Here is a 19,477-nt window from a genome sequence, read left to right on the forward strand (position 1 = left end):
AAAAAAGGAACACAGCATAGTTATTTGTGTGCTAGGGAATGTACAAATACATGTCTATCTCATCATGTCACTTCGGGTAAAAAAATTATGATATAATGATTTGTATGTGTAGTACAGCTAAGAAATTAAACATTAGGAGCAGAGACATAAGTCTAATAATGTTTCCAGTTCAGGAAGAGTTAAGAAACTCCATTTGTTATCTATGCAAAAGAGCCATTGAGGTCCACCACTTTGAAAGTCACAGGGAGCTCTGTCTTCTGAAGCTTGTTATCTCAACTGTCAGTCACTATTTTCTTTTTCTCTGCAGAGGACAAGTCAATAGTTCACAAGCCTGCTCTGTAAAATCATTTAGAATGCTGAGTAGTGTGTAAACTGCAAGTATTAGAGAATGATGCAATGTTATAAAAAAAACACACTATATAACTGAAAATAAAAATGAGAATATTTTCTTTGCTGCTAATGTTCTAGTAAATATCCGTACTATACAACCATTATATCATAATTTTTTCCACTTCAGTGTCTCTTTAAAGAGGAGTAGTTTTTTTTGATTTTTTTTTTTTTTACAATATTTATACATTATTTATTCAGTGCTTAATTATTGTAAAATCTTCCCTCCATACCCCTTCCTCTGCCTGAGGGAGTGTTTTAGTAAAGAATAAGGGAAATACTAAGAATCCCATGGGAGGACATTTTTCAACCTACTGTAAGTGACTTTAACATGTAAAAAATTAATTTATAGTGCATTCTACTCTGGGAGAAATGTACATGTATACATAGTAGTAGCAGTTGAGTATTGTACCGTGTTAGCCATCAGTAAGAGCCGGAAGTTTTGATCATCCTGATTCAAAACTTCCTGCTTATATGTATAAATAAACATGTATTTTTCACAGTAGTGGTTCTTGCACAATTGCCAAGATTTCCTCTCTCCTCAAAGAGGAATCGCAGTTACACCCCGGCCACTGGGATAGAAGCTGGCTACAGGGCAGGAGGCTGGGCTGTGGAGGCAGTAACCCCGCCCTCAGAAAAAACACCATATTTTCAGAATGGGGCAGGCCTTCTCCTTAAGGCTCATACACACGTCGGATTTGCGCGAACGACGGGTCGTTTGAACGTTCCGTCGTTCGCACGTTTCCGCATGAAATCCGGCGTGTGTACAGACTATCGTTCGGGAGATAAGACTGGTTACCAGCGATCCGCCCGGCGGATCGTTGGTAACCAGTCTTATCTCCCGAACGATAGTCTGTACACACGCCGGATTTCATGCGGAAACGTGCGAACGACGGAACGTTCAAACGACCCGTCGTTCGCGCAAATCCGACGTGTGTATGGGCCTTTATACATCACAGAGTTGGCCGAGGGTGAGTAGATAGTAAAACCACTGTCTGAATCCATTATAGTATGCAGATACTTTGCATATTTAGTGGTAGTGCATTGTGGGTAACCACAAATGTTCACGTATAACTGAATTATTGCAAATTTCCTTCTGTTTTAAGAAGGCAATTACACCAAGCTTTGCTTTTTTAGTAGGAGGGCTTTTTGGTTCCTTTTATCCCCCTATACATTCCTAGTAGTTTGGGTCACCCTGAGCTGCTTGGTTACTCTGTTGTACTCGTCCAAGCCCTATTTCATACAGCCTTATCAATCCCTGCCATGTACCGATGAGGACCAAAAGTCCGAAACAGGCTGTCTACATGTGGGTTTGATATGGCTGTGTAAAACTAAAAAGTTATAAGCTTGCTATACACCAGCGGTTCTGGATGCTTGCTTGGCTTACAAGGGCGAAAAGGGATAATTTGCATATTTAGTGGTAGTGCATTGTGGGTAACCACAAATGTTCACGTATAAATGAATTATTGCAAATTTCCTTCTGTTTTAAGAAGGCAATTACACAAAGCTTTGCTTTTTTAGTAGGAGGGCTTTTTGGTTCCTTTTATCCCCCTATACATTCCTAGTAGTTTGGGTCACCCTGAGCTGCTTGGTTACTCTATAGTATGCAGAGATAGTGTTTCTGACACTACTAGACCAAATGACTAACAGGCACCAAGGTAAGGGAAGACCTAGTTGCTTCTGGGTTACGTGGAAGCTGCGCTTGAAAAGCATGCATAGTATATATATGCACTGTCCGGTCAGGTCTTTCTGCATTAACCAAACTATGTCCCTCCACCACGTCTCCAGCCTTTATATTGGAGCAAAGGCTGGCTTGTGATAAGGTTGATGGATGTGTGGCTATGATTAATGACCCAGGAGATCCAACCCATGTAAACCAAACCAAGCTATATGTAGCAGTAGAGTATTGTATTAGCCATCAGTAAGATAAGAAATATTGGATATATAAGATATATACAGTATATAAGATAAGATATATGTGTAAGTGACACAAACAAAATGCTCATTGTAAGCTGGAAGCTGCATGTAAGTTGCTGATTCCTGATTGCTTTCTGAATATTGTAGTAAATGAGTGAATAGCACAGATCCGAGCACTGCTGCCTGGTTTGTCCTACACTAGTCTGGAGGGTGAGCTGACTGTAAATTTGAAAAAATACACCGTTATTTCCAAATAAAATATTATTGCCATACATTGTACTAGGAACATAATTTAAATGTTGTAATAACCGGAACAAATGGGCAAATAAAATGTGTGGGTTTTATCTACAATAGCACGTTTTATTTATTTTAACTAGAATGGCTGAAAATGACTTATTCTTTTTAAAATGGATACAGAATAAAATTATTCTTAATAAAAAGTGCCACCTAAAGAAAGCCTAATTTGTAGTGAAAAACAAAACAAAACAATATATAGAGCATTTTGGTGTGATATGTAACAATTAAGTTATTGGCTAATGAATAGGAGGAGTGTGATGGGTAAAATTGCTCTGGTTTTTAAGGGGAAAAAACTGTGGTTGGTTATTTAAAAAAAAAAAAAAAAAAGCTCATAAGAGCTCATAAATAATCCTTCTTCATGGGAGATTTTTTTTTAATACAAAAGGAATCTGCAATAATTCAGGTTTAAGAAGCCAAATTTAGATGTAAGTACCAGAGGCGCTACTAGGATCATGAAAGACCCAGGGCACCCCTGGACACCAGATTGGAGCATGCATGTATACCACACCGTAATGAAAAATGGGCATGGCCATGCAGCCAAATTGGGCATGGTCATGGGCGGGACCAAATGTATATGAACTTAGAATCAGTGTAATTCTAAGACTGTGGGCCCACCCAGCAAAACTTTGGATGAAGCCCCCTCTCTTTACTTATTTATTTTTAAACAAAAACAAGGCTTTATGAAGCACAAGACAATAATATAACTTGCTGACAAGAAGTAATCACATTTGTACAACTAGGGTATTATGCAGTAATAATCAAAAAAGAAAAAAAAAAACTTTACAAGTGTCGTACAAAAATGAAAAGTAGCAAACAAATGGTGCAAATGAAACCATTAAGTAATATAGATGAGAAAGAAACAAGGCATGGAGAAGGTAAATAAGTCATATACACTAGCGTAAGTATAGGCCAGCGTAATGTAAAAACGAACTGGTGAATACCAAGCAGATCTAATGCCAGGAAAAACAAAAGAGGGAGCCGCATGGAAGACACAGATGGGGCGACCTAGCGATCTTTCCACTTATCCCATATTAGGTGAAATTTGGGAGCCGTGCCTCTATGGACATATATAAGTTTCCTGTATGGAAGGGAGCTACTAACTCTTTTGATCCAGTTGGCGACTAGAGGGAGCGCTGGCACAAGCCATCTGCATGCCACCTCCTGCCTAGCCACGAAAAGCGTTTCGTCATGAAGGTCTTTAAATGTGAATCTAGGCCCTCATCTTGTATAACTCCCAACAAACAGAGTATAGGGTCCAGGGCAACCCATTCTGCAATAGAGAAATTTCATCACGTGTCCAAAAATCCACTAAACAGGGCATTCCTAAATAAAGTGAAAGAAGGATGTTAGAGGCAGTCAGGAATGGAGGGATTGTATTTACATAGTCTGGCAGGGGTCAGAAATGATTGATGAAGTATGTATAACTGAGTAATACTGAACACAGGGAGAGGATTTTTTTAACTGCCATCAGTGCATCATCCCAGTCCTCCTCAGATATATCAATGCCAACTGCCCTCCCATTTACATCTGGATGGGGTGGTAAGCTCTAAGGCTCCGTTGTCAACTAATTCCTTATATATATTGCCAATGAGATGCGGGCTTGGGCCATTAGAAATGATATCTACTACAGGGGAGATAAAAATCTTAAGCGGAAATTTCTAGAATTGACACATGAAGGCATGTTTAACCACTTCAGCCTACAGGGTTGAGATTTTTTTTTTACATCTGAGCAACTTTCACCTCTCACTCATTTGCCAATAACTTGATCACTACTCATCACAATGAATTGATCTATATCTTGTTTTTCCCGCCACCAATTAGGCTTTCTGTGGGTGATACATTTTGCTGAGAATTATTTTATTCTAAATCCATTTTAACAGGAATATTAAGAAAGGAATGGAAACAAATCATTATTGCTCAGCTTTTGGCCATTATAGTTTGAAATTTATACATGCCACCATAATTAAAACCTATGTACTTTATTTATTACACCATTTACATTATGTTCCTATCACAATGTATGGCGCCGATATTTAATTTGGAAATAAAGGTGCATTTTTTAAATTTGCATCCATCACTATTTAGAAGCCCATAATTTAACAAATCATATTGATATACTCCTTTGACATTAATATTTAAAAAAGTTCAGACCCTTAGGTAACTATTTATGTTGTTTTTTTTAATTATAATTTTTGTAATTTTTTTTATTTTATTTTTTATTAAAACTTTTATGTGGGTATTTTTTGGTGTGGGAGGTAAACAGGGGATTTTAAATGTTTAAACATGTATTTATTCAATAAAATGTGGTTTGGGGTGTAGTTTTACTATTTGGCCACAAGATGGCCAGTTAAAAGGTCCTGGGAGCGATCAATCTCGCCCCCAGGAAGAAGAAAGAAGACCAGGAACTTTTTTAGCTCAGAAAAGATACGCTGTCGGCTTTTCTCCGGGGGGGGGGGGGGGGGGTTCCGATCACTAACGGCCAGCAGCGGAAGCGCGCACGGGGGGGGCGGGAGCGCACGCGACGCGTGGGAGTGCGCGCAGCCTAACTGGATAAAAATGTTTGTCCAGTTAGGCTCAAGTGGTTAAGCTGCATATATCGGAACTGCTGTCTGGGGAAATTTGTGATTCGGTATTGTAAGAAATGTTGGCATAGAGGGGTTATTCCATAAAGGGGTGTGATATTCATATCCCTCCGAAATGTACTCCTTTTGAATACACTTCCATACTCCAACCGCCTGGCTTAGAATAGTGTTTCCCATCTTTCCCCAGGCAGACACGATGTGAGAATATCCAGCACCAGGCTTTCTTTTTGGGGATCAGGGTCGTATCCTAAGGTCTCATCATTAACTGCGTATGGAACTACAAACCAAGCAGCCATATGCTGTAGTTGTGCTGCTAAATAATACTTGTGGAACGATGGAAAAGCTATACTTTCGAGGCTATTTCGATTTTGCAGTAACAAAAAGCGCCATTTGGCCCTGCCTTTACCCCAAATGAAACTTAGCAGCACCGATCTAAGGCGTTTTAAAAAGTGAAGGGGAATATACACAGGTGAGTGATGTAGCATATATACTATTTTGGGGAGGATCTGCCTGTTAATTTACTTTCACATTCCAACCTTGGCACTGGAGCAGAGACTGGATTGCGGTCAGTTAGGTGATCCAATGTCCACGCATTGATTCTGTTGGCTGACTTGCTGACGTACTCCTGTTTGGTTTTTTGTTTTTTTTTGCATATGATAGTAAATCAGAATTAGCAATGCACAAAGTTTTGTCTGTACTTTTTGCGATATATTGAATGAACCTAACTAGATGATTCTTGTAGCTCCATTTCCTCTTGAGTTGACAGTGCAATTTTATTGCATTGCACCTTTTCAAACTTCTTCCTTATTCCAATTTAATACCCATCGTGAGGTAGTCAGGGAGGAGCAACCAGTATTTTCCTTGTGTATACACAGATGGCCCTTCCCATCTCCTACCTGTGCTGCTCTTTGTGGCCAGCACTACAGCAACATCTCAATAGAGTTATCTCCCTGTTCCTATTCAATGTAAAAAGTATTCAACCCATTTGAGTGTCTTTACAACATGGTTAAATAAAACAACAGTAGGAATGATTTCTTATTGCTACTGGTTTATTATTGATGTTGAAAAAATACAGGAAGTCTGCCCTCCTCTGGCAGCAAGAAGCTGCAGGATGCAGTAAGCCAGGCATTTTCAATATATTTATTGCATAAATGTAGAAAACTATGTGCCTTGTTAATCAATGCAGATTCACTGTAATGTGCATGCTGGAATAGGGATTTCATTAAACTAGTTATTTAAAGTCAGGTATAGGATAGGAAGGGCCTTAGCTCTGGCCACTGGCTGGAGGTCCGCTTTAAATGGTGCTTTTATATGTGCTTGTGCAGTGCAATGTGCTGTACTTACACTGTACATAAATATATCTCAGGGAAGGTCAGGACCGCAGTCACAGATATTATGCAAATTCAATGCTTGCGGCTCTTGCTGGCAGCCAGCTAAAAATCATTTCATCAAGTCCCGCAGACAGGCGGCATTATACTGTTATATTTCTGACCATGGATTTGAAATAAACATTATCGCAAATGGTTTGTCTTATAAATCCTTTGCAATAGAGTGTTTTCAACAAGCAACTGCAATAAATCATTTCAGGATTATCAATCTCATTTTAGTGAGAATACATAGCGTATTTGTCTTTTTGACATTAAAGAGCAGTAACTTCATTTTTTTTTTCTGTGAAAGGAGAGTAGAGAGAAGTAAAATCCCAATGCAGAAAGAAGCCTTCCTGGACATCTGAACACCGGCGATAGCAAGGTGTTTATGTCATCTATATCAATATCACATAAAACGGATTCTATTATTTGTAAGCTGCTTCATGGATTACTCCCACGTAATCTTAAAGTGGAACTACATTTAAAATTTCCCTTCTGCTCTTAGGCCGGATCCACACTATGGCCTAGTGCACACCGGAGCGTTTCCGCTGCGGTTTGCGATCTGCTTGCGGGTGCGGATCCGCTAGGGTAATGTATTTCAATGGGCTGGTGCACACCAGAGCGGGAGGCGTTTTGCAGAAACGCATACTCCCGGGCTGCTGCAGATTTTGAATTGCGGATGCGTTTCTGCCTCAATGTTAAGTATAGGAAAAACGCAAACCGCTCTGAAAAACGGCACTTCAGAGCGGTTTGCCAGGCGTTTTTTGTTACAGTAGCTGTTCAGTAACAGCTTTACTGTAACAATACATGAAATCTACTATACCAAAACCGCTACACAAAACCGCAAAACGCTAGCTGAAACGCTGCAGAAAAATAAGAAAAAGCGTTTCAAAATCTGCTAGCATTTTGCGGATCTGCTAGCGGTTTTTGGTGTGCACTAGGCCTACAAGTGCTTTTCTGAGCACTTTGTGATTGATTAGCACTTTTAAAAAATTTCTCCCATTCACTTTCATTACAATTGCGGTAAAAATCATGGCGATTTTTCGTGTACGCGAGCGCAGCAATTTTTACCACGATTTTAATGAATGACATTTTTAAAAAGCGCTCAGAAAGCGCTAATCAATCACACAGCGATCAGAAAAGCACTTATAGTATCGATTCGGCCTTATAGATTATCTATGTTAATATAAAGGCTAAGAGCACCCTATGTTTTTAATGTTTCCAGCTTTCTGCAGCTAATTACTCATGTAGGAGGAGTAGTATTACTAGGCTGTCCATGCTATATAGTACAACAAAAGAGTACTGATTTAATGGTTGGAAACACAAAAAAAAATTAAAAAACTGGATACACAATTGAAATGCAAACGTGTGGATGGGTGGCCCAATGACTTGGTGGCAAGAGCTAGGGTCCCAGGTTTGAATTTCCCACAGCTCAAAATCTGCATGGAGTTTGCATGTTCTCCTCATTTGTGTGAGCTTCCTCTCGGGGATCCAGTTTCCTTCCCTAACCGAACCCAAAAAATATACCAGTAAGACAATTGGCTTTACTCAAAAAATTGGCCCCATTGTGGGACATTCAGTGAGACGAAATGATTTATTGCCGTATGAATGCATAATAATACCAGAGAAAACTGCTATTTCCCAGTTCAAATTTGAAGCTTCTAGTGTCATCATATGAAACAGCGGTCTCATCTTACCTTCTGTCACAGATCTACAGTGACTGAACTATTTACACAGTATTTGTTGCAAGTTAAAACAGCTATCTGATGGAGCTATTTATCTAGTTTTGCTTAAACGTTATCAATAGGCATCCGATTTAGGTAATACCTAACCATTTCTGTATTGAATGCCTACTAACAACATTTTCAAAATTTTACCTTGGAATAGCATGGGATGGGTTTAGAAAGGGTGTTATCACCACTGTCTATTCCTCCATTGAGGACATATGTCCCCTTACTTCCTGTCCCTGAGAACTTAATGGGGCTTTTGTGATATGTAACATGAAAACTGGAGGTCCTATTGACAGGAAATAAATGGCAGCAATAAAATTAGTTGGGAATTCAGACTCTTTTTTTTACTCTAAAAAAAGATTTCATGTGTTCCTCCTTCCTGTTTGGGAGGAAAGTGACAGACATTCTAACACATGGGTATAAGGGAAAACAAACTATGTGAAGATGTTTGGATTTGAAAATATCCAAAATTAAAATATTTTCTGCTGGAATAGGGTTTAAGGGACATCTGAAGTGAGAGGGATATGACGGCTGCCATATTTATTTCCTTTTAAACAATACCAGTTGCCTGGTGTCCTGATCCTTCAGGCATCAGTAGTGTCTGAATCGCACATCTTAAACAAGCATGCAGCTAATCCAATCAGACTTCAGTCAGAAACACCTGATCTGTATGTTTGTTCAGGGTCTATAACTAAAAGTATTAGAGGCAGAGAATCAGCAAGACAGCCAGGCAACTTGTATTATTTAAAAGGAAATTTTTTTTTAAAGCTAATTACATGCAACATTGCACAATCTGCAGCCATACAAAATTCCTTATATCATCCCTTCCTTTGGGCTAATTCACACTACAAAAGCATCGCAAAACATACTGTGTGTAAAAGGTAAAATACATACATATAAGATGTACATTTGTCCCAGAATATAATGCACTGTAAATTACTTTTTGCCTATGCTGCTGTAACTTATATTATTATTCTGATGATTCTGACAGCTTTTGGACTACTTCCATGTTCTCATGGGGGATTCTCAAATTTGTATGTATTCTTTTCAAAAGAATACCCTGTAATGGACCGAAAGAAAGATGCAGGAAGTAGTTTGTAAGATAGAATAATGCTGAGAATCCCCCATGAGGCGATGGATTAGTCCAAAATCTGTCAGATTAGTAATACCTACTTCCAGGGACAGCTACTTAGGAAAATAAATATTTATAGTGCATTTTACTCTGGGACAAATGTACATACTGTATGTAATCATACACATGTATTTAACATTTTAATTTTATTTGTAATATGTGCTTTAAAGCCCTAGTTCAGCAACCTATTTTATTACATACTGCAATCATTTGCAATACACAAAGTTTAGCTCATTGCACACCTGTATATATATCTGCAATATGTATATTAAAAGTACTTGTACGGCTTCTGGCAGGCTTCATCCAGAGCTCTATATTGCCAAGCAGAGATGGCCAATAAGGTGCAAATAATTTCATCTTGCATGCAAATTCTATGTATCTTGGAAGAGAGAGAGCTAATCAGAACTGCAGAAAGTGTATCTAATTAGCTCAATTCCATGCTGAATCTATACTTCATTACTTTATGTTAGTCATATTCTTCATGTTAGTCATAATCATTTGATCTATATAGACCACCCCTATGTCCAGGAGAGTATAAGTTCCTTACTCAGTGCAGAGCAATCCCTTGACCCAGCCCACTGGAAGCCATGTGTACCTCTCATCGCTCTGCCCAGCCAGCAATTAAAAGCCATTCCTCACTGCTCTTCTACAGAACTTTTTTTATAAACACTCTGAGGAGTGCATACAGAGCAGAAGGGAAATAAAGAGAAACTCATGATGAGACTTTTTAGAGCTGCAGTGTAAAGCCTCGTTCAGATCATTCCACGCAGATGGTTGTGCGATCGCGTATGATCGCATGCCATCTGTGCTACTATGCGCTGCGATCTCCGAGAATGCATGCTGCAGGTCGATAGCGCATCGGACTGCTGTGCAGCGCATATGATGGGATCAATAGAAGGGCTGTCTATGCCCTTCTACCGTTCTTGCGTGCCGCACACTATGTGCGCTGCCAAAATGCACACGACAGCGTGTATAGTCTGAACGAGCCCTTACAGTCCTGGCCACAAATAGCTCAACTCCCTTCAGAAGAAGTATTCCCTCCCAGCTCCACCCCGATTACCTCTTAGGGCTCTTTCACATCTGAACCAGTTTTGTGTAAAAACTTTGCGTTAACCAAGGCAAAATGAAAGTCCATAGACTGTCATATCCGACGCTGCATTTTGGTGAGTTATAGTTCGACGCACCCGAGAGCTTTTACTCGCCGACAGCCAATGTTTTCCCTTAGGGCTGGAACCCACAGGAGCGCTTTTGGCAGCGTTTTGGCAGCACTGCGATACGCTAGCAGTTTGCCAAAACGCTGGGCTAATGTTAATGGATAAGGCAACTTTCACAGGAGCGTTTGCGTTTCCCAGAAACGCAAACGCAGGACCTGCAGCATTTTGGGAGCGTTAGCGCTTCAATGTAAAGTATTGAAACGCTAGCAGAAACGCTCAGCAAAACCTAAACTGAGCGGTTTTGCTAGCGTTTTGCGGTTCAGCACACTGTAACAAAATGAAAAATAATTCACAGGACCAATCAGGATAAAAACGCAAAACGCAAAACGCTAGGCACCCGCTGGGGAAAAAAATACAATGTTGCAAAACACAACCCAAAACGCGCATGAATCCGCTTGCAAACCGCTCAGACAAAACGCTAGCGGTTGCGTTTGCGGTTTTCAGTGGGTTCCAGGCCTTAAGGTGAATTAATAACTACCGCCACTGATTGCTTGGCACTGCAACATCCCGGCGACATGCCACAGGCCATAACGCGTGCAGGAGAATGGCTCCTGCACGCGTTCACGGATGTGAAAGAAGCCTTATGGGTGCTGATGGCACAAGGGTAGGTGTTTGGACGGTCAACATACTGCTATTCAGTCAACTGCATCTGACATTCACACAGGAAATCATTTTTGAAATCCCAGTCATCCAGGTAATAAAAATAATAGTGCAGAAATGGTTTACAAAACTTTGCAAATTATGATACAGGTAGTCCCCGACTTACAAACGCCCGACTTATGAATGACCCACTGATACGACTGGCATGGATTCTCTGTTTCCACGGGAGCAGGAAAAAAAAAACATTTTTCAAATTTGACTTGTAGTTTTTGAGAAAATCGATTTTAAAAAAATCAAAGTAAAAATGGCTTTTAAACTTGTATAAACAAGTACAAAGAGCAGAGGTGACACAGAGGGGGACACTGGAGGCACAGAAGAGGTACAGGGGACAGAGATGGCACAATGTTCTGACTTAAGAACAGATTCAGGTTAAGAACAAACCTACAGTCCCTATCTCGTTCGTTAAGCGGGGACTACCTGTATATTGCACACAAAATGGATTTAGAAACCCGCAATCCTGACCTAAGGTTTTAAAAAGGTGTTTGTGTGGCTCTCCACTTTTCAGGTAGAGATTTTACTGACAACAGCCATCCTCCAGCCTCTGCAGCAATGGTGGTGAAAGCTGTTGGGTATACTATGACACTAAGAGAAGAAACATACTTCTTACAGACAGCATCCCAGGTCCCAATACCAGTGACCACATGCAGCAATCTTTAGAGGTTATATCTGGCCACTTTTACCAGCAAACTTAAAGTTCCCCTGAACTGAAAGGGAGGCTGTCATATGTATTTCCTTTTAACCGCCTTACGACCGCTTAATGCCGATCGGCGGCCGCAAGGTGGCTCCCCCAGGACGGCGTAATGCCGATTGGCGGTCAAGTCCTGGGGGCTGAGATTGCAGGGGATCGCCCTGCTTGAGCACCACTCCGTCAACAGTCTGCCAGCGGTGATCGCTAACAGCCTATTAGACGATGAAACCACGGCCTATTTGCATTCTACAGTGCTACGATCTACGGCAGCGCTGTACTGGGAACAACTCTGTCACTCGGCTGTCCCCTGGAGAGGCACCAAAACGTGATCCCCTCTCATAAGCTGATGCTTATAAGAGAGGGTCACCCTGATTGGCTGTCGGGGGAGGTATAAATAAAAAAAAAATTAGGCACTTTTATTTTAAAAAATAAATTAATTAATAAAATAAACATGCCAGCAGGCATCAGAGCCCACCAACAGAAAGCTCTGTTGGTGGGCAGAAATGGAGGGGGGGGGGGGAAGCTATTCCTCTGTGTGCACAGTTGTATGGCTCTGCAGGGCACTGAATTGTAAAAAATAGCCTGGTCACTGTGGGGGGAGCCTGTGGTCCTTAAGTGGTTAAACAATATCAGATGCCTGGCAGTCCTGCTGATTTCTTTGGCATCAGCAATGTCTGTATCAACCACCTGAAACAGGCATGTGGCAAATCTCATCACACTTCACTCAGAAACATCTGCATGCTTGTTGGTCTATGGCTAAAAGAATTTGAGGCCCAGGTTTATCAGGATAGCCAAGCTATGAGCATTGTTTAAAAGGAAATAAATATGCCAGCCTCCATATTCTTCTAAGTTCAAGTGAGCTTTACGTATTGTAATTAATAGCATTAAATCTACGTCAACCTAGAACCACATAGTTCAGGCGAGATTGGACCTGATTGGGAGTGATAAACAGTGAATGGTAATACTGTTTTAACCACTTCACATTTAGACCCTGTTTCCCCTAGAGCAGTTTTGACATTTCAGCTATTGAATTGAGCGATTTCTGCCTAAAATCATGATTACGATTCGATTCGATTCACAATTTCCTCCAAATCTAGCTTTGTTCCCCGTTGGTGCCCGTTTGTTCCCCCTCTGTGCCTCTCTGTCCCCCTTTGTGCGCCCTCTGTGTCTTTGTGCCCACTTTGTCTTTGTGTCCTCTCTGTGTCTCTCTTTGTGTCCATTGTGTCTCTCTTTGTGCCCCCTCTGGGTCTCTCTCTGTGCCCCTTTCATCTCTCTGTCACCCAAGCTGTGGCAGTGCTGGACACACCATCCAGCATGAGTCCAGCAATACTCGTCTATCCACTTCGCCTACTGCAGGCTCTAAAGCACAGAATACTTCCTGTATGTCACGTGACATAAAGGAACCAGGAAGTATGCCGTGCACAAGAGGCGGCAGACGGCGATAGAGGACGGACAGCATTGGATTTGTGCGGAAGGTATGTCCAACACTGCCGATGCTGCATGGTATGTCCAACACTACATGTGTTGGAACTTGGGGGGGGGGGGGGGGGGGTGGAGTTTGAAGCCACTTCTTCAGACTTCCCCATGCAAAAATGACGTAATCGCGGAAATTGTCGCTTTGACAATTCCGAAATCGTTATCTTGGTGATCGCGATTTCGGTTTAAATTCAATTTATCGTTCAGGCCTACCTCAAGCTATTTTGTTTTTCATCCATTTAATGGGAAAAAGAGGGAAAAAAATAGAAGGAAACCTTATTTCTCAGTTTTACCAATTCAAGTTTAAAATAAAAAGCGCTACTGTAGATAAAATACCACAAGTTTTGTTTGGCTATTTCTACCGTTTATCACAAAACTTAGATTATGGTCCTGTCACAATTTATGTTGAGGATATTTGCAACTGAAATAATGCTACAGTGGGTATTTTTTACTATGAACTGAGAAACAAAAAGTATTTTAATGGTAAAAAACAATCTCATTGGCTCAAGGAACATATATTTCCGTTCACCAATTAGTGTTGCATCAGCTAGTGCCAGAGGTGTGCACAGGAACAATGCACAACTGTGAATAGCTGTGCTTTAGCTACAAGACATAAATCTACATCCTTGTGACTTAGATGAAGTCACAGAGGACATAGTTATACTGTAGTGGTGGATAAAGTGGTTAATTACCTCTAATGTGATAATACATAGTGTTGTATGAAGCTGCAACAGAATTAAACTATTATCTATCTTAGGAGTGCTTTCGTACTATATACGTGCTGGTGTGACTTGCCATAAGATTGGTGTGTGTGTGTGGCTCACATCAGAGCTGACCCGAGTGTTCTACCTTCACATCTTCCAGAGCTCCCCAATTTCCACAGAACATCTTTTTCACCAATATGTAAGTCCACTGCTAACGGGGCAAGCTCACAACCAAAAGTGACCAGCGGCACTGGATTATTATTATTAGTCAGACCAGAACTACAGGAAATCACAATTTCTGCCACCTCAATCTTGTGTTTGTAATTTACAATATATTCTCTTAGCACTTTTTTACCTGCCACTGGTAAGTAGCTGAGACATTCCTTAGACTGGTATTTACTGGCGATCCACCCATTACACCTATATCATTGGCGCCAGCTGGGTCAGCGTTCATGGCCATTTGGTAGGGAGGATAATTGTAGAGACTGTTGCAATAAGGATAGAAGGAGGCTTGATGATAGATGCTGCTGTAATAAGCTGGGTCTACAACAAATTCAGATGTGCTCTCCATGTGCCCTCTGCTGGTGCTAGCTGAAATAGCATGAAAAAAACATTTGCTCTCTGCAAAACAGACAAAAATATATCCACAGCTTACAACTTGAGTACACAAATGACAACATTACAAAATATGTAAAATTAATTACATAAATACAGTTACTATCTGCAACATTTACAATAGTGACAAGTTGCTGATATAGAGAGGGGATGATGTCATTCACATTACAGTAAGAACAATAAACTTCACATGGGATTTGGCCAGCCTTTTCTATTCAGATTCACTGGTCTTCAGAAAAATATTTTTAACTTGCCAATTCTTAAGGCCCATACACACGCCTGACTTAAGTTAGCTGAGGCAGCCGATAACAAGCTCCCCAACCGATAATCAGGTATGTGTACGGTGGCACCTAACCCGCGAGTGATCCGTCCCGCGGATCTACTCACCCCCACAGATCCCATTTTCTGTGACATCATGCATGCAGCGCTCATCGTCCACCCCCCCCCCCCCCATTGCAACACAGCGCGTCGTCAGCTACACAGCTGACACGTGTGTGTGCAGTGGCCCAGCAATGTCAGCCAAGGGGATCAGGTCCTGATCCCCAACAGACGACATCCGTCAAAGGTGTGTATGCACGAGATGGAGGGGAGGGAAGCAGAAAGCTGGGCCCCCTCCATACGTCCCCAGGTACTCTCCTGGGCCCCCCTCCATACGTTCCCAAGTACTCTCCTGGGCCCTCCTCCATACATCCCCAAGTACTCTTCTGGGCCCCACTCCATACGTCCCCAAGTACTCTCCTGGGCCCCCCTCCATATGTCCCCAAGTACTCTCCTGGGCCCCCCTCCATATTTCCCCAAGTACTCTCCTGGGCCCCCCTCCATATGTCCCCAAGTACTCTCCTGGGCCCCCCTCCATATGTCCCCAAGCACTCTCCTGGGTCCCCCTTCATATATCCCCAAGTACTCTCCTGGGCCCCCCTCCATACGTCCCCAAGTACTCTCCTGGGCCCCCCTCCATACATCCCCAAGTACTCTCCTGGGCCCCACTCCATACATCCCCAAGTACTCTCCTGGGCCCCCTCCATATGTCCCCAAGTACTCTCCTGGGCCCCCCTCCATACGTCCCTAAGTACTCTCCTGGGGCCCCCTCCATATGTCCCCAAGTACTCTCCTGGGCCCCCCTCCATACGTTCCCAAGTACTCTCCTGGAGCCCCCTCCATACATCCCCAAGTACTCTCCTGGGCCCCCCTCCATATGTCCCCAAGTACTCTCCTGGGCCCCCCCCCCCCATACGTCCCCAAGTACTCTCCTGGGCCCCCTCCATACATCCCCAAGTACTCTCCTGGGCCCCATTCCATACGTCCCCAAGTACACTCCTGAGCGCCCCTCCATATGTCCCCAAGTACTCTCCTGCTTGGAGTGATTATGGGGGACACAGAGAAGCATTTAGGGGGAAGGGGCACTAGACTACCAGGAAAACTATAGTGTTTGGGGAAAGGAAGTCCTAAAATAACAGGATAGTCATTGGGTATAGGGGGGAGCAATACTGGATCACCAAGTAAGCTAAATGGGGGGGGGGGGGGGGGGGTGAAAGACCTCTATACTACCAGGGAAGCCATGGGGGGGGGGAGAACTAGGCCACCATGCAAGCTATATGGGGGGGGGGGGGGGTGTTTATATGCTAGGGGGCATGGCACATATAAAATGCGTGCATGGTTAAAGGTGTGGCAGGGGCGTGTCTAAGTGTCCCTCTTTCCTGACTCCAAACGTTGAGAGGTATATAAACGTCCTGATCTCCTTGCAATATCATCCTAAGGAAAATGTCAATTAGGAATGACTGTTTTATTTGAGGAATATTTAAAGTATGTACTTTGCTTTAGTACTTCCACACACTACAGAATGGCATTCAGATCATAAAAATGAACAATATCTGACTAATGTTGATTGTTCATCTGGATATTGCCATCCACTAGTTGACATTTCATTAGATTTCACACCTACGCTCACAGCCAGTAAACAGGAGACCAGTGCAAACGAGTTCACACATTTATTGATCTAATATACTAATAGGCAGTTGTAACAGGCACGGCGTGTATGCAGTGCTGTGCGAAAGGATGCATGCGCAGGGGGAATCTTTAAAGATTCAAGGGATTATTGGTAGTAATCAAACAGCGGATGAGAACTGTTTGGACATTTTTTGTGTTATTTAAGGATCACTCTGAATTATGCCTACAATTTTACTCCAGGCGAAATGGTAATATTACAGAGTATATACTGGACTGGAAGGAACTAACAATATTTTCTTGATGTTCTTGACATGAAAGAAACTGACAATTTACCCCTCATCATATCCACAATTGCCCTACTGAGTAACTACTCAGTAGGGCAGACATTCCTTCTGGAAGAATCTACCCACTCTTTGAAGCAGAACCAGAGTGATGTATCTGTACCGCGCACATTCCCTGCCGCGTCACTTGCAGGACCAAGCTCCTGTGTAAGGCACTCCAGACTTGTGTGTGATGTCACCCACTCCTTCTGGAGCCCACTGAGACCCTGATTCTCAGCATCCTCCTCCTATGCAGTAGGAAGAACAAATGCCACAGGACTACGGGTAGACTCTACTAAGCATAACTGACAGAGATTGGGCCCCGAATGGTATATTGCTGATTTCATACACATTTACCGGAAGAGCTGGAGGTAGGGCCCCCAGAAATGGCACTAGCTGCATGGATGTGATTGTTTTCAGGCATAGGGGAACTGCTGCTGCTCTGTTCACATTTCACAGCCGGTGCCGCTGCACCAGATAGAGGAATAGGGTGGCTTATTCCAAGTTCCTCTTCCTGAGCTTGCTGCCTCCGCAATGCAACCTAGAAACAATCAGAATGAGAAGAAAAACTCAGTGTGAATGTCTTCTACTCTTTCTGTGTAGTTTTTATAGGTACTGTACTAGGAAAATGCAAAATGCATTAATCTGTAGGACAATTAGCAGAAAGTAAAAAAAAAACTGAGCAGGATCTAGTAAAAAAATTAGCTTTATCTTTCATGTCCCCCAGTGCATCTTTTGTCCCCGTGTCCCCCGGTGCCTCTTTTGTCCCCGTGTCCTTGTCCTCTGTGTCTCTTTTGTCTTCTTTGTCCCCATGTATCCTCCGTGTCCCGTGGTGCCTCTCTTGTCCCCAGTGTGTCCTCCGTGTCCACCAGTGCCTCTTATAGAGACTCTAACAAAATTTTCAGCCTTAGTTCTTCTATCCTATAAGTTCCTTTGCCTGTTCTAATGTGCTCTGTCTTACTGCAGCCTTTCCTAATTGCACAGTGGCTGTGTTATCTCTGTTATATGATCTAATCTGTTTTCTTCAGTGGGCTAAGGCTGGAATGTGTGGAATGTGCAGGGCTGCTTGTGATTGGATAGAAGCGATACACACCCTCTGCAGGCCCCCTGCAGGCTCTGTATGACTCACACACTCTGCTTATGTGAGCCTATCACAAGCTGGTTAGTTTGTTTGTAAACACTGCCTAAAACTGTTAATTACAAGCCAGGATTGCAGCAGAGAGTGGCAGAAACAGCACAGAGGGGCCCAGGAGAACATAATGAATGGAATGGTATGCTTTTTGCTGTAAAAATTTTAGAGTACAGATTCTCTTTAAGAACCTGTGTGTCTTCTGTGTCTAACTGGAGCCGGCAGTCTCGCTGGAGCTCTGTCACTGGCAAATCACTGCACTAGCTGGAGTTTAGTGATTGGCCAGTGATGGAGTTCTGGTCCCGCAAGAGACACTGTCGGCTCCAGTTTGAACAGCAGGGGGCGCTGAATTGACAGTTCCCCTGCAGCTCCCCCACCGGATTGGCCGCTCAATCTTAAAGGGAAGGTTCAAGCAAAAAAAAATGAGTTTCACTTACCTGGGGCTTCTACTAGCCCCATGCAGCCATCCTGTGCCCTCGTAGTCACTCACTGCTGCTCCAGTCCCCCATTGGCAGCTTGCCAACCTCGGAGGTCGGCGGGACGCATTGCGTACATTTTTACGCATTCCCACTAGTGCAGGAACATTAACACATACATTTATACGCGTTACTGGTTCAATGCGTACATTTTTACGAATTTAACCAGTAATGCGTAAAAATGTACGTGTTAATGTTCCTGCACTAGCGGGAATGCGTAAAAATGTACGCAATGCGTCCCGCCGACCTCCGAGGTCGGCAAGCTGCCAGCGGGGGACTGGAGCAGCAGTGAGTGACTACAAGGGCACAGGATGGCTGCATGGGGCTGGTAGAAGCCCCAGGTAAGTGAAACTCAATTTTTATTTTTCTTGGACATTCCCTTTAAACGGGGACCCCAGTAAGCTGGAGCCGCACGGGCACAAGGAAGGAATCCCTGTATCGGTTCATCGTGGGACTCAACGGCTGCCTTGGTAAGTATGTCATCTACTTGGGGCTTGTCAAGGAAAATGGGGGGGGGGGGAAACATGGGGACAAAAGAGGCACATAGTGTGTAAATTGTAGGGAGGAGACATTTCAGTTGATTCACTAAAGTTAAGTTCTTGCAGTAGGTACATACGTGTGACTGAAACTGCACATAATCTAGTTTACTAGCCTTCCAGTAATCCCCGCTGCGCTCTGCTCTGCCCCAGGTGGGGATTGCAAAAGTTTGTACCTAACAATAAACATAAAAACAAAACTTCCAGCCCATATTTGTTGGACCTGTTGGATCACACAGTATGTTCTCCAGTATTTTTCTACCTCACCAAATCACCCCACTTTTGAACCAGTATTTCTAA

The 19,477-nt window shown here is 42.7% G+C and overlaps 1 protein-coding gene across 4 annotated transcripts in view; it reads right to left on the bottom strand.

Moving 5' to 3' along the window:
* DMRT1 (doublesex and mab-3 related transcription factor 1) overlaps positions 1 to 19,477 on the bottom strand; it is a 92,096-nt gene that overhangs the window by 45,257 nt on the left and 27,362 nt on the right. For 3 of the 4 annotated variants that reach the window (XM_068235875.1, XM_068235857.1, XM_068235882.1), the window contains exons 3-4: positions 17,394 to 17,577; positions 14,510 to 14,775 (exon numbers count right to left, since the gene is read on the bottom strand). In XM_068235875.1, coding sequence (XP_068091976.1) covers positions 14,510 to 14,775; positions 17,394 to 17,577 — 450 coding nt within the window. The remainder of the gene's footprint in view (positions 1 to 14,509; positions 14,776 to 17,393; positions 17,578 to 19,477) is intronic. The other variant, XM_068235866.1, reaches the window with a different exon arrangement.

This window comes from Hyperolius riggenbachi, chromosome 1 (genome assembly GCF_040937935.1).
Source record: "Hyperolius riggenbachi isolate aHypRig1 chromosome 1, aHypRig1.pri, whole genome shotgun sequence".
Taxonomy (NCBI): domain Eukaryota; kingdom Metazoa; phylum Chordata; class Amphibia; order Anura; family Hyperoliidae; genus Hyperolius; species Hyperolius riggenbachi.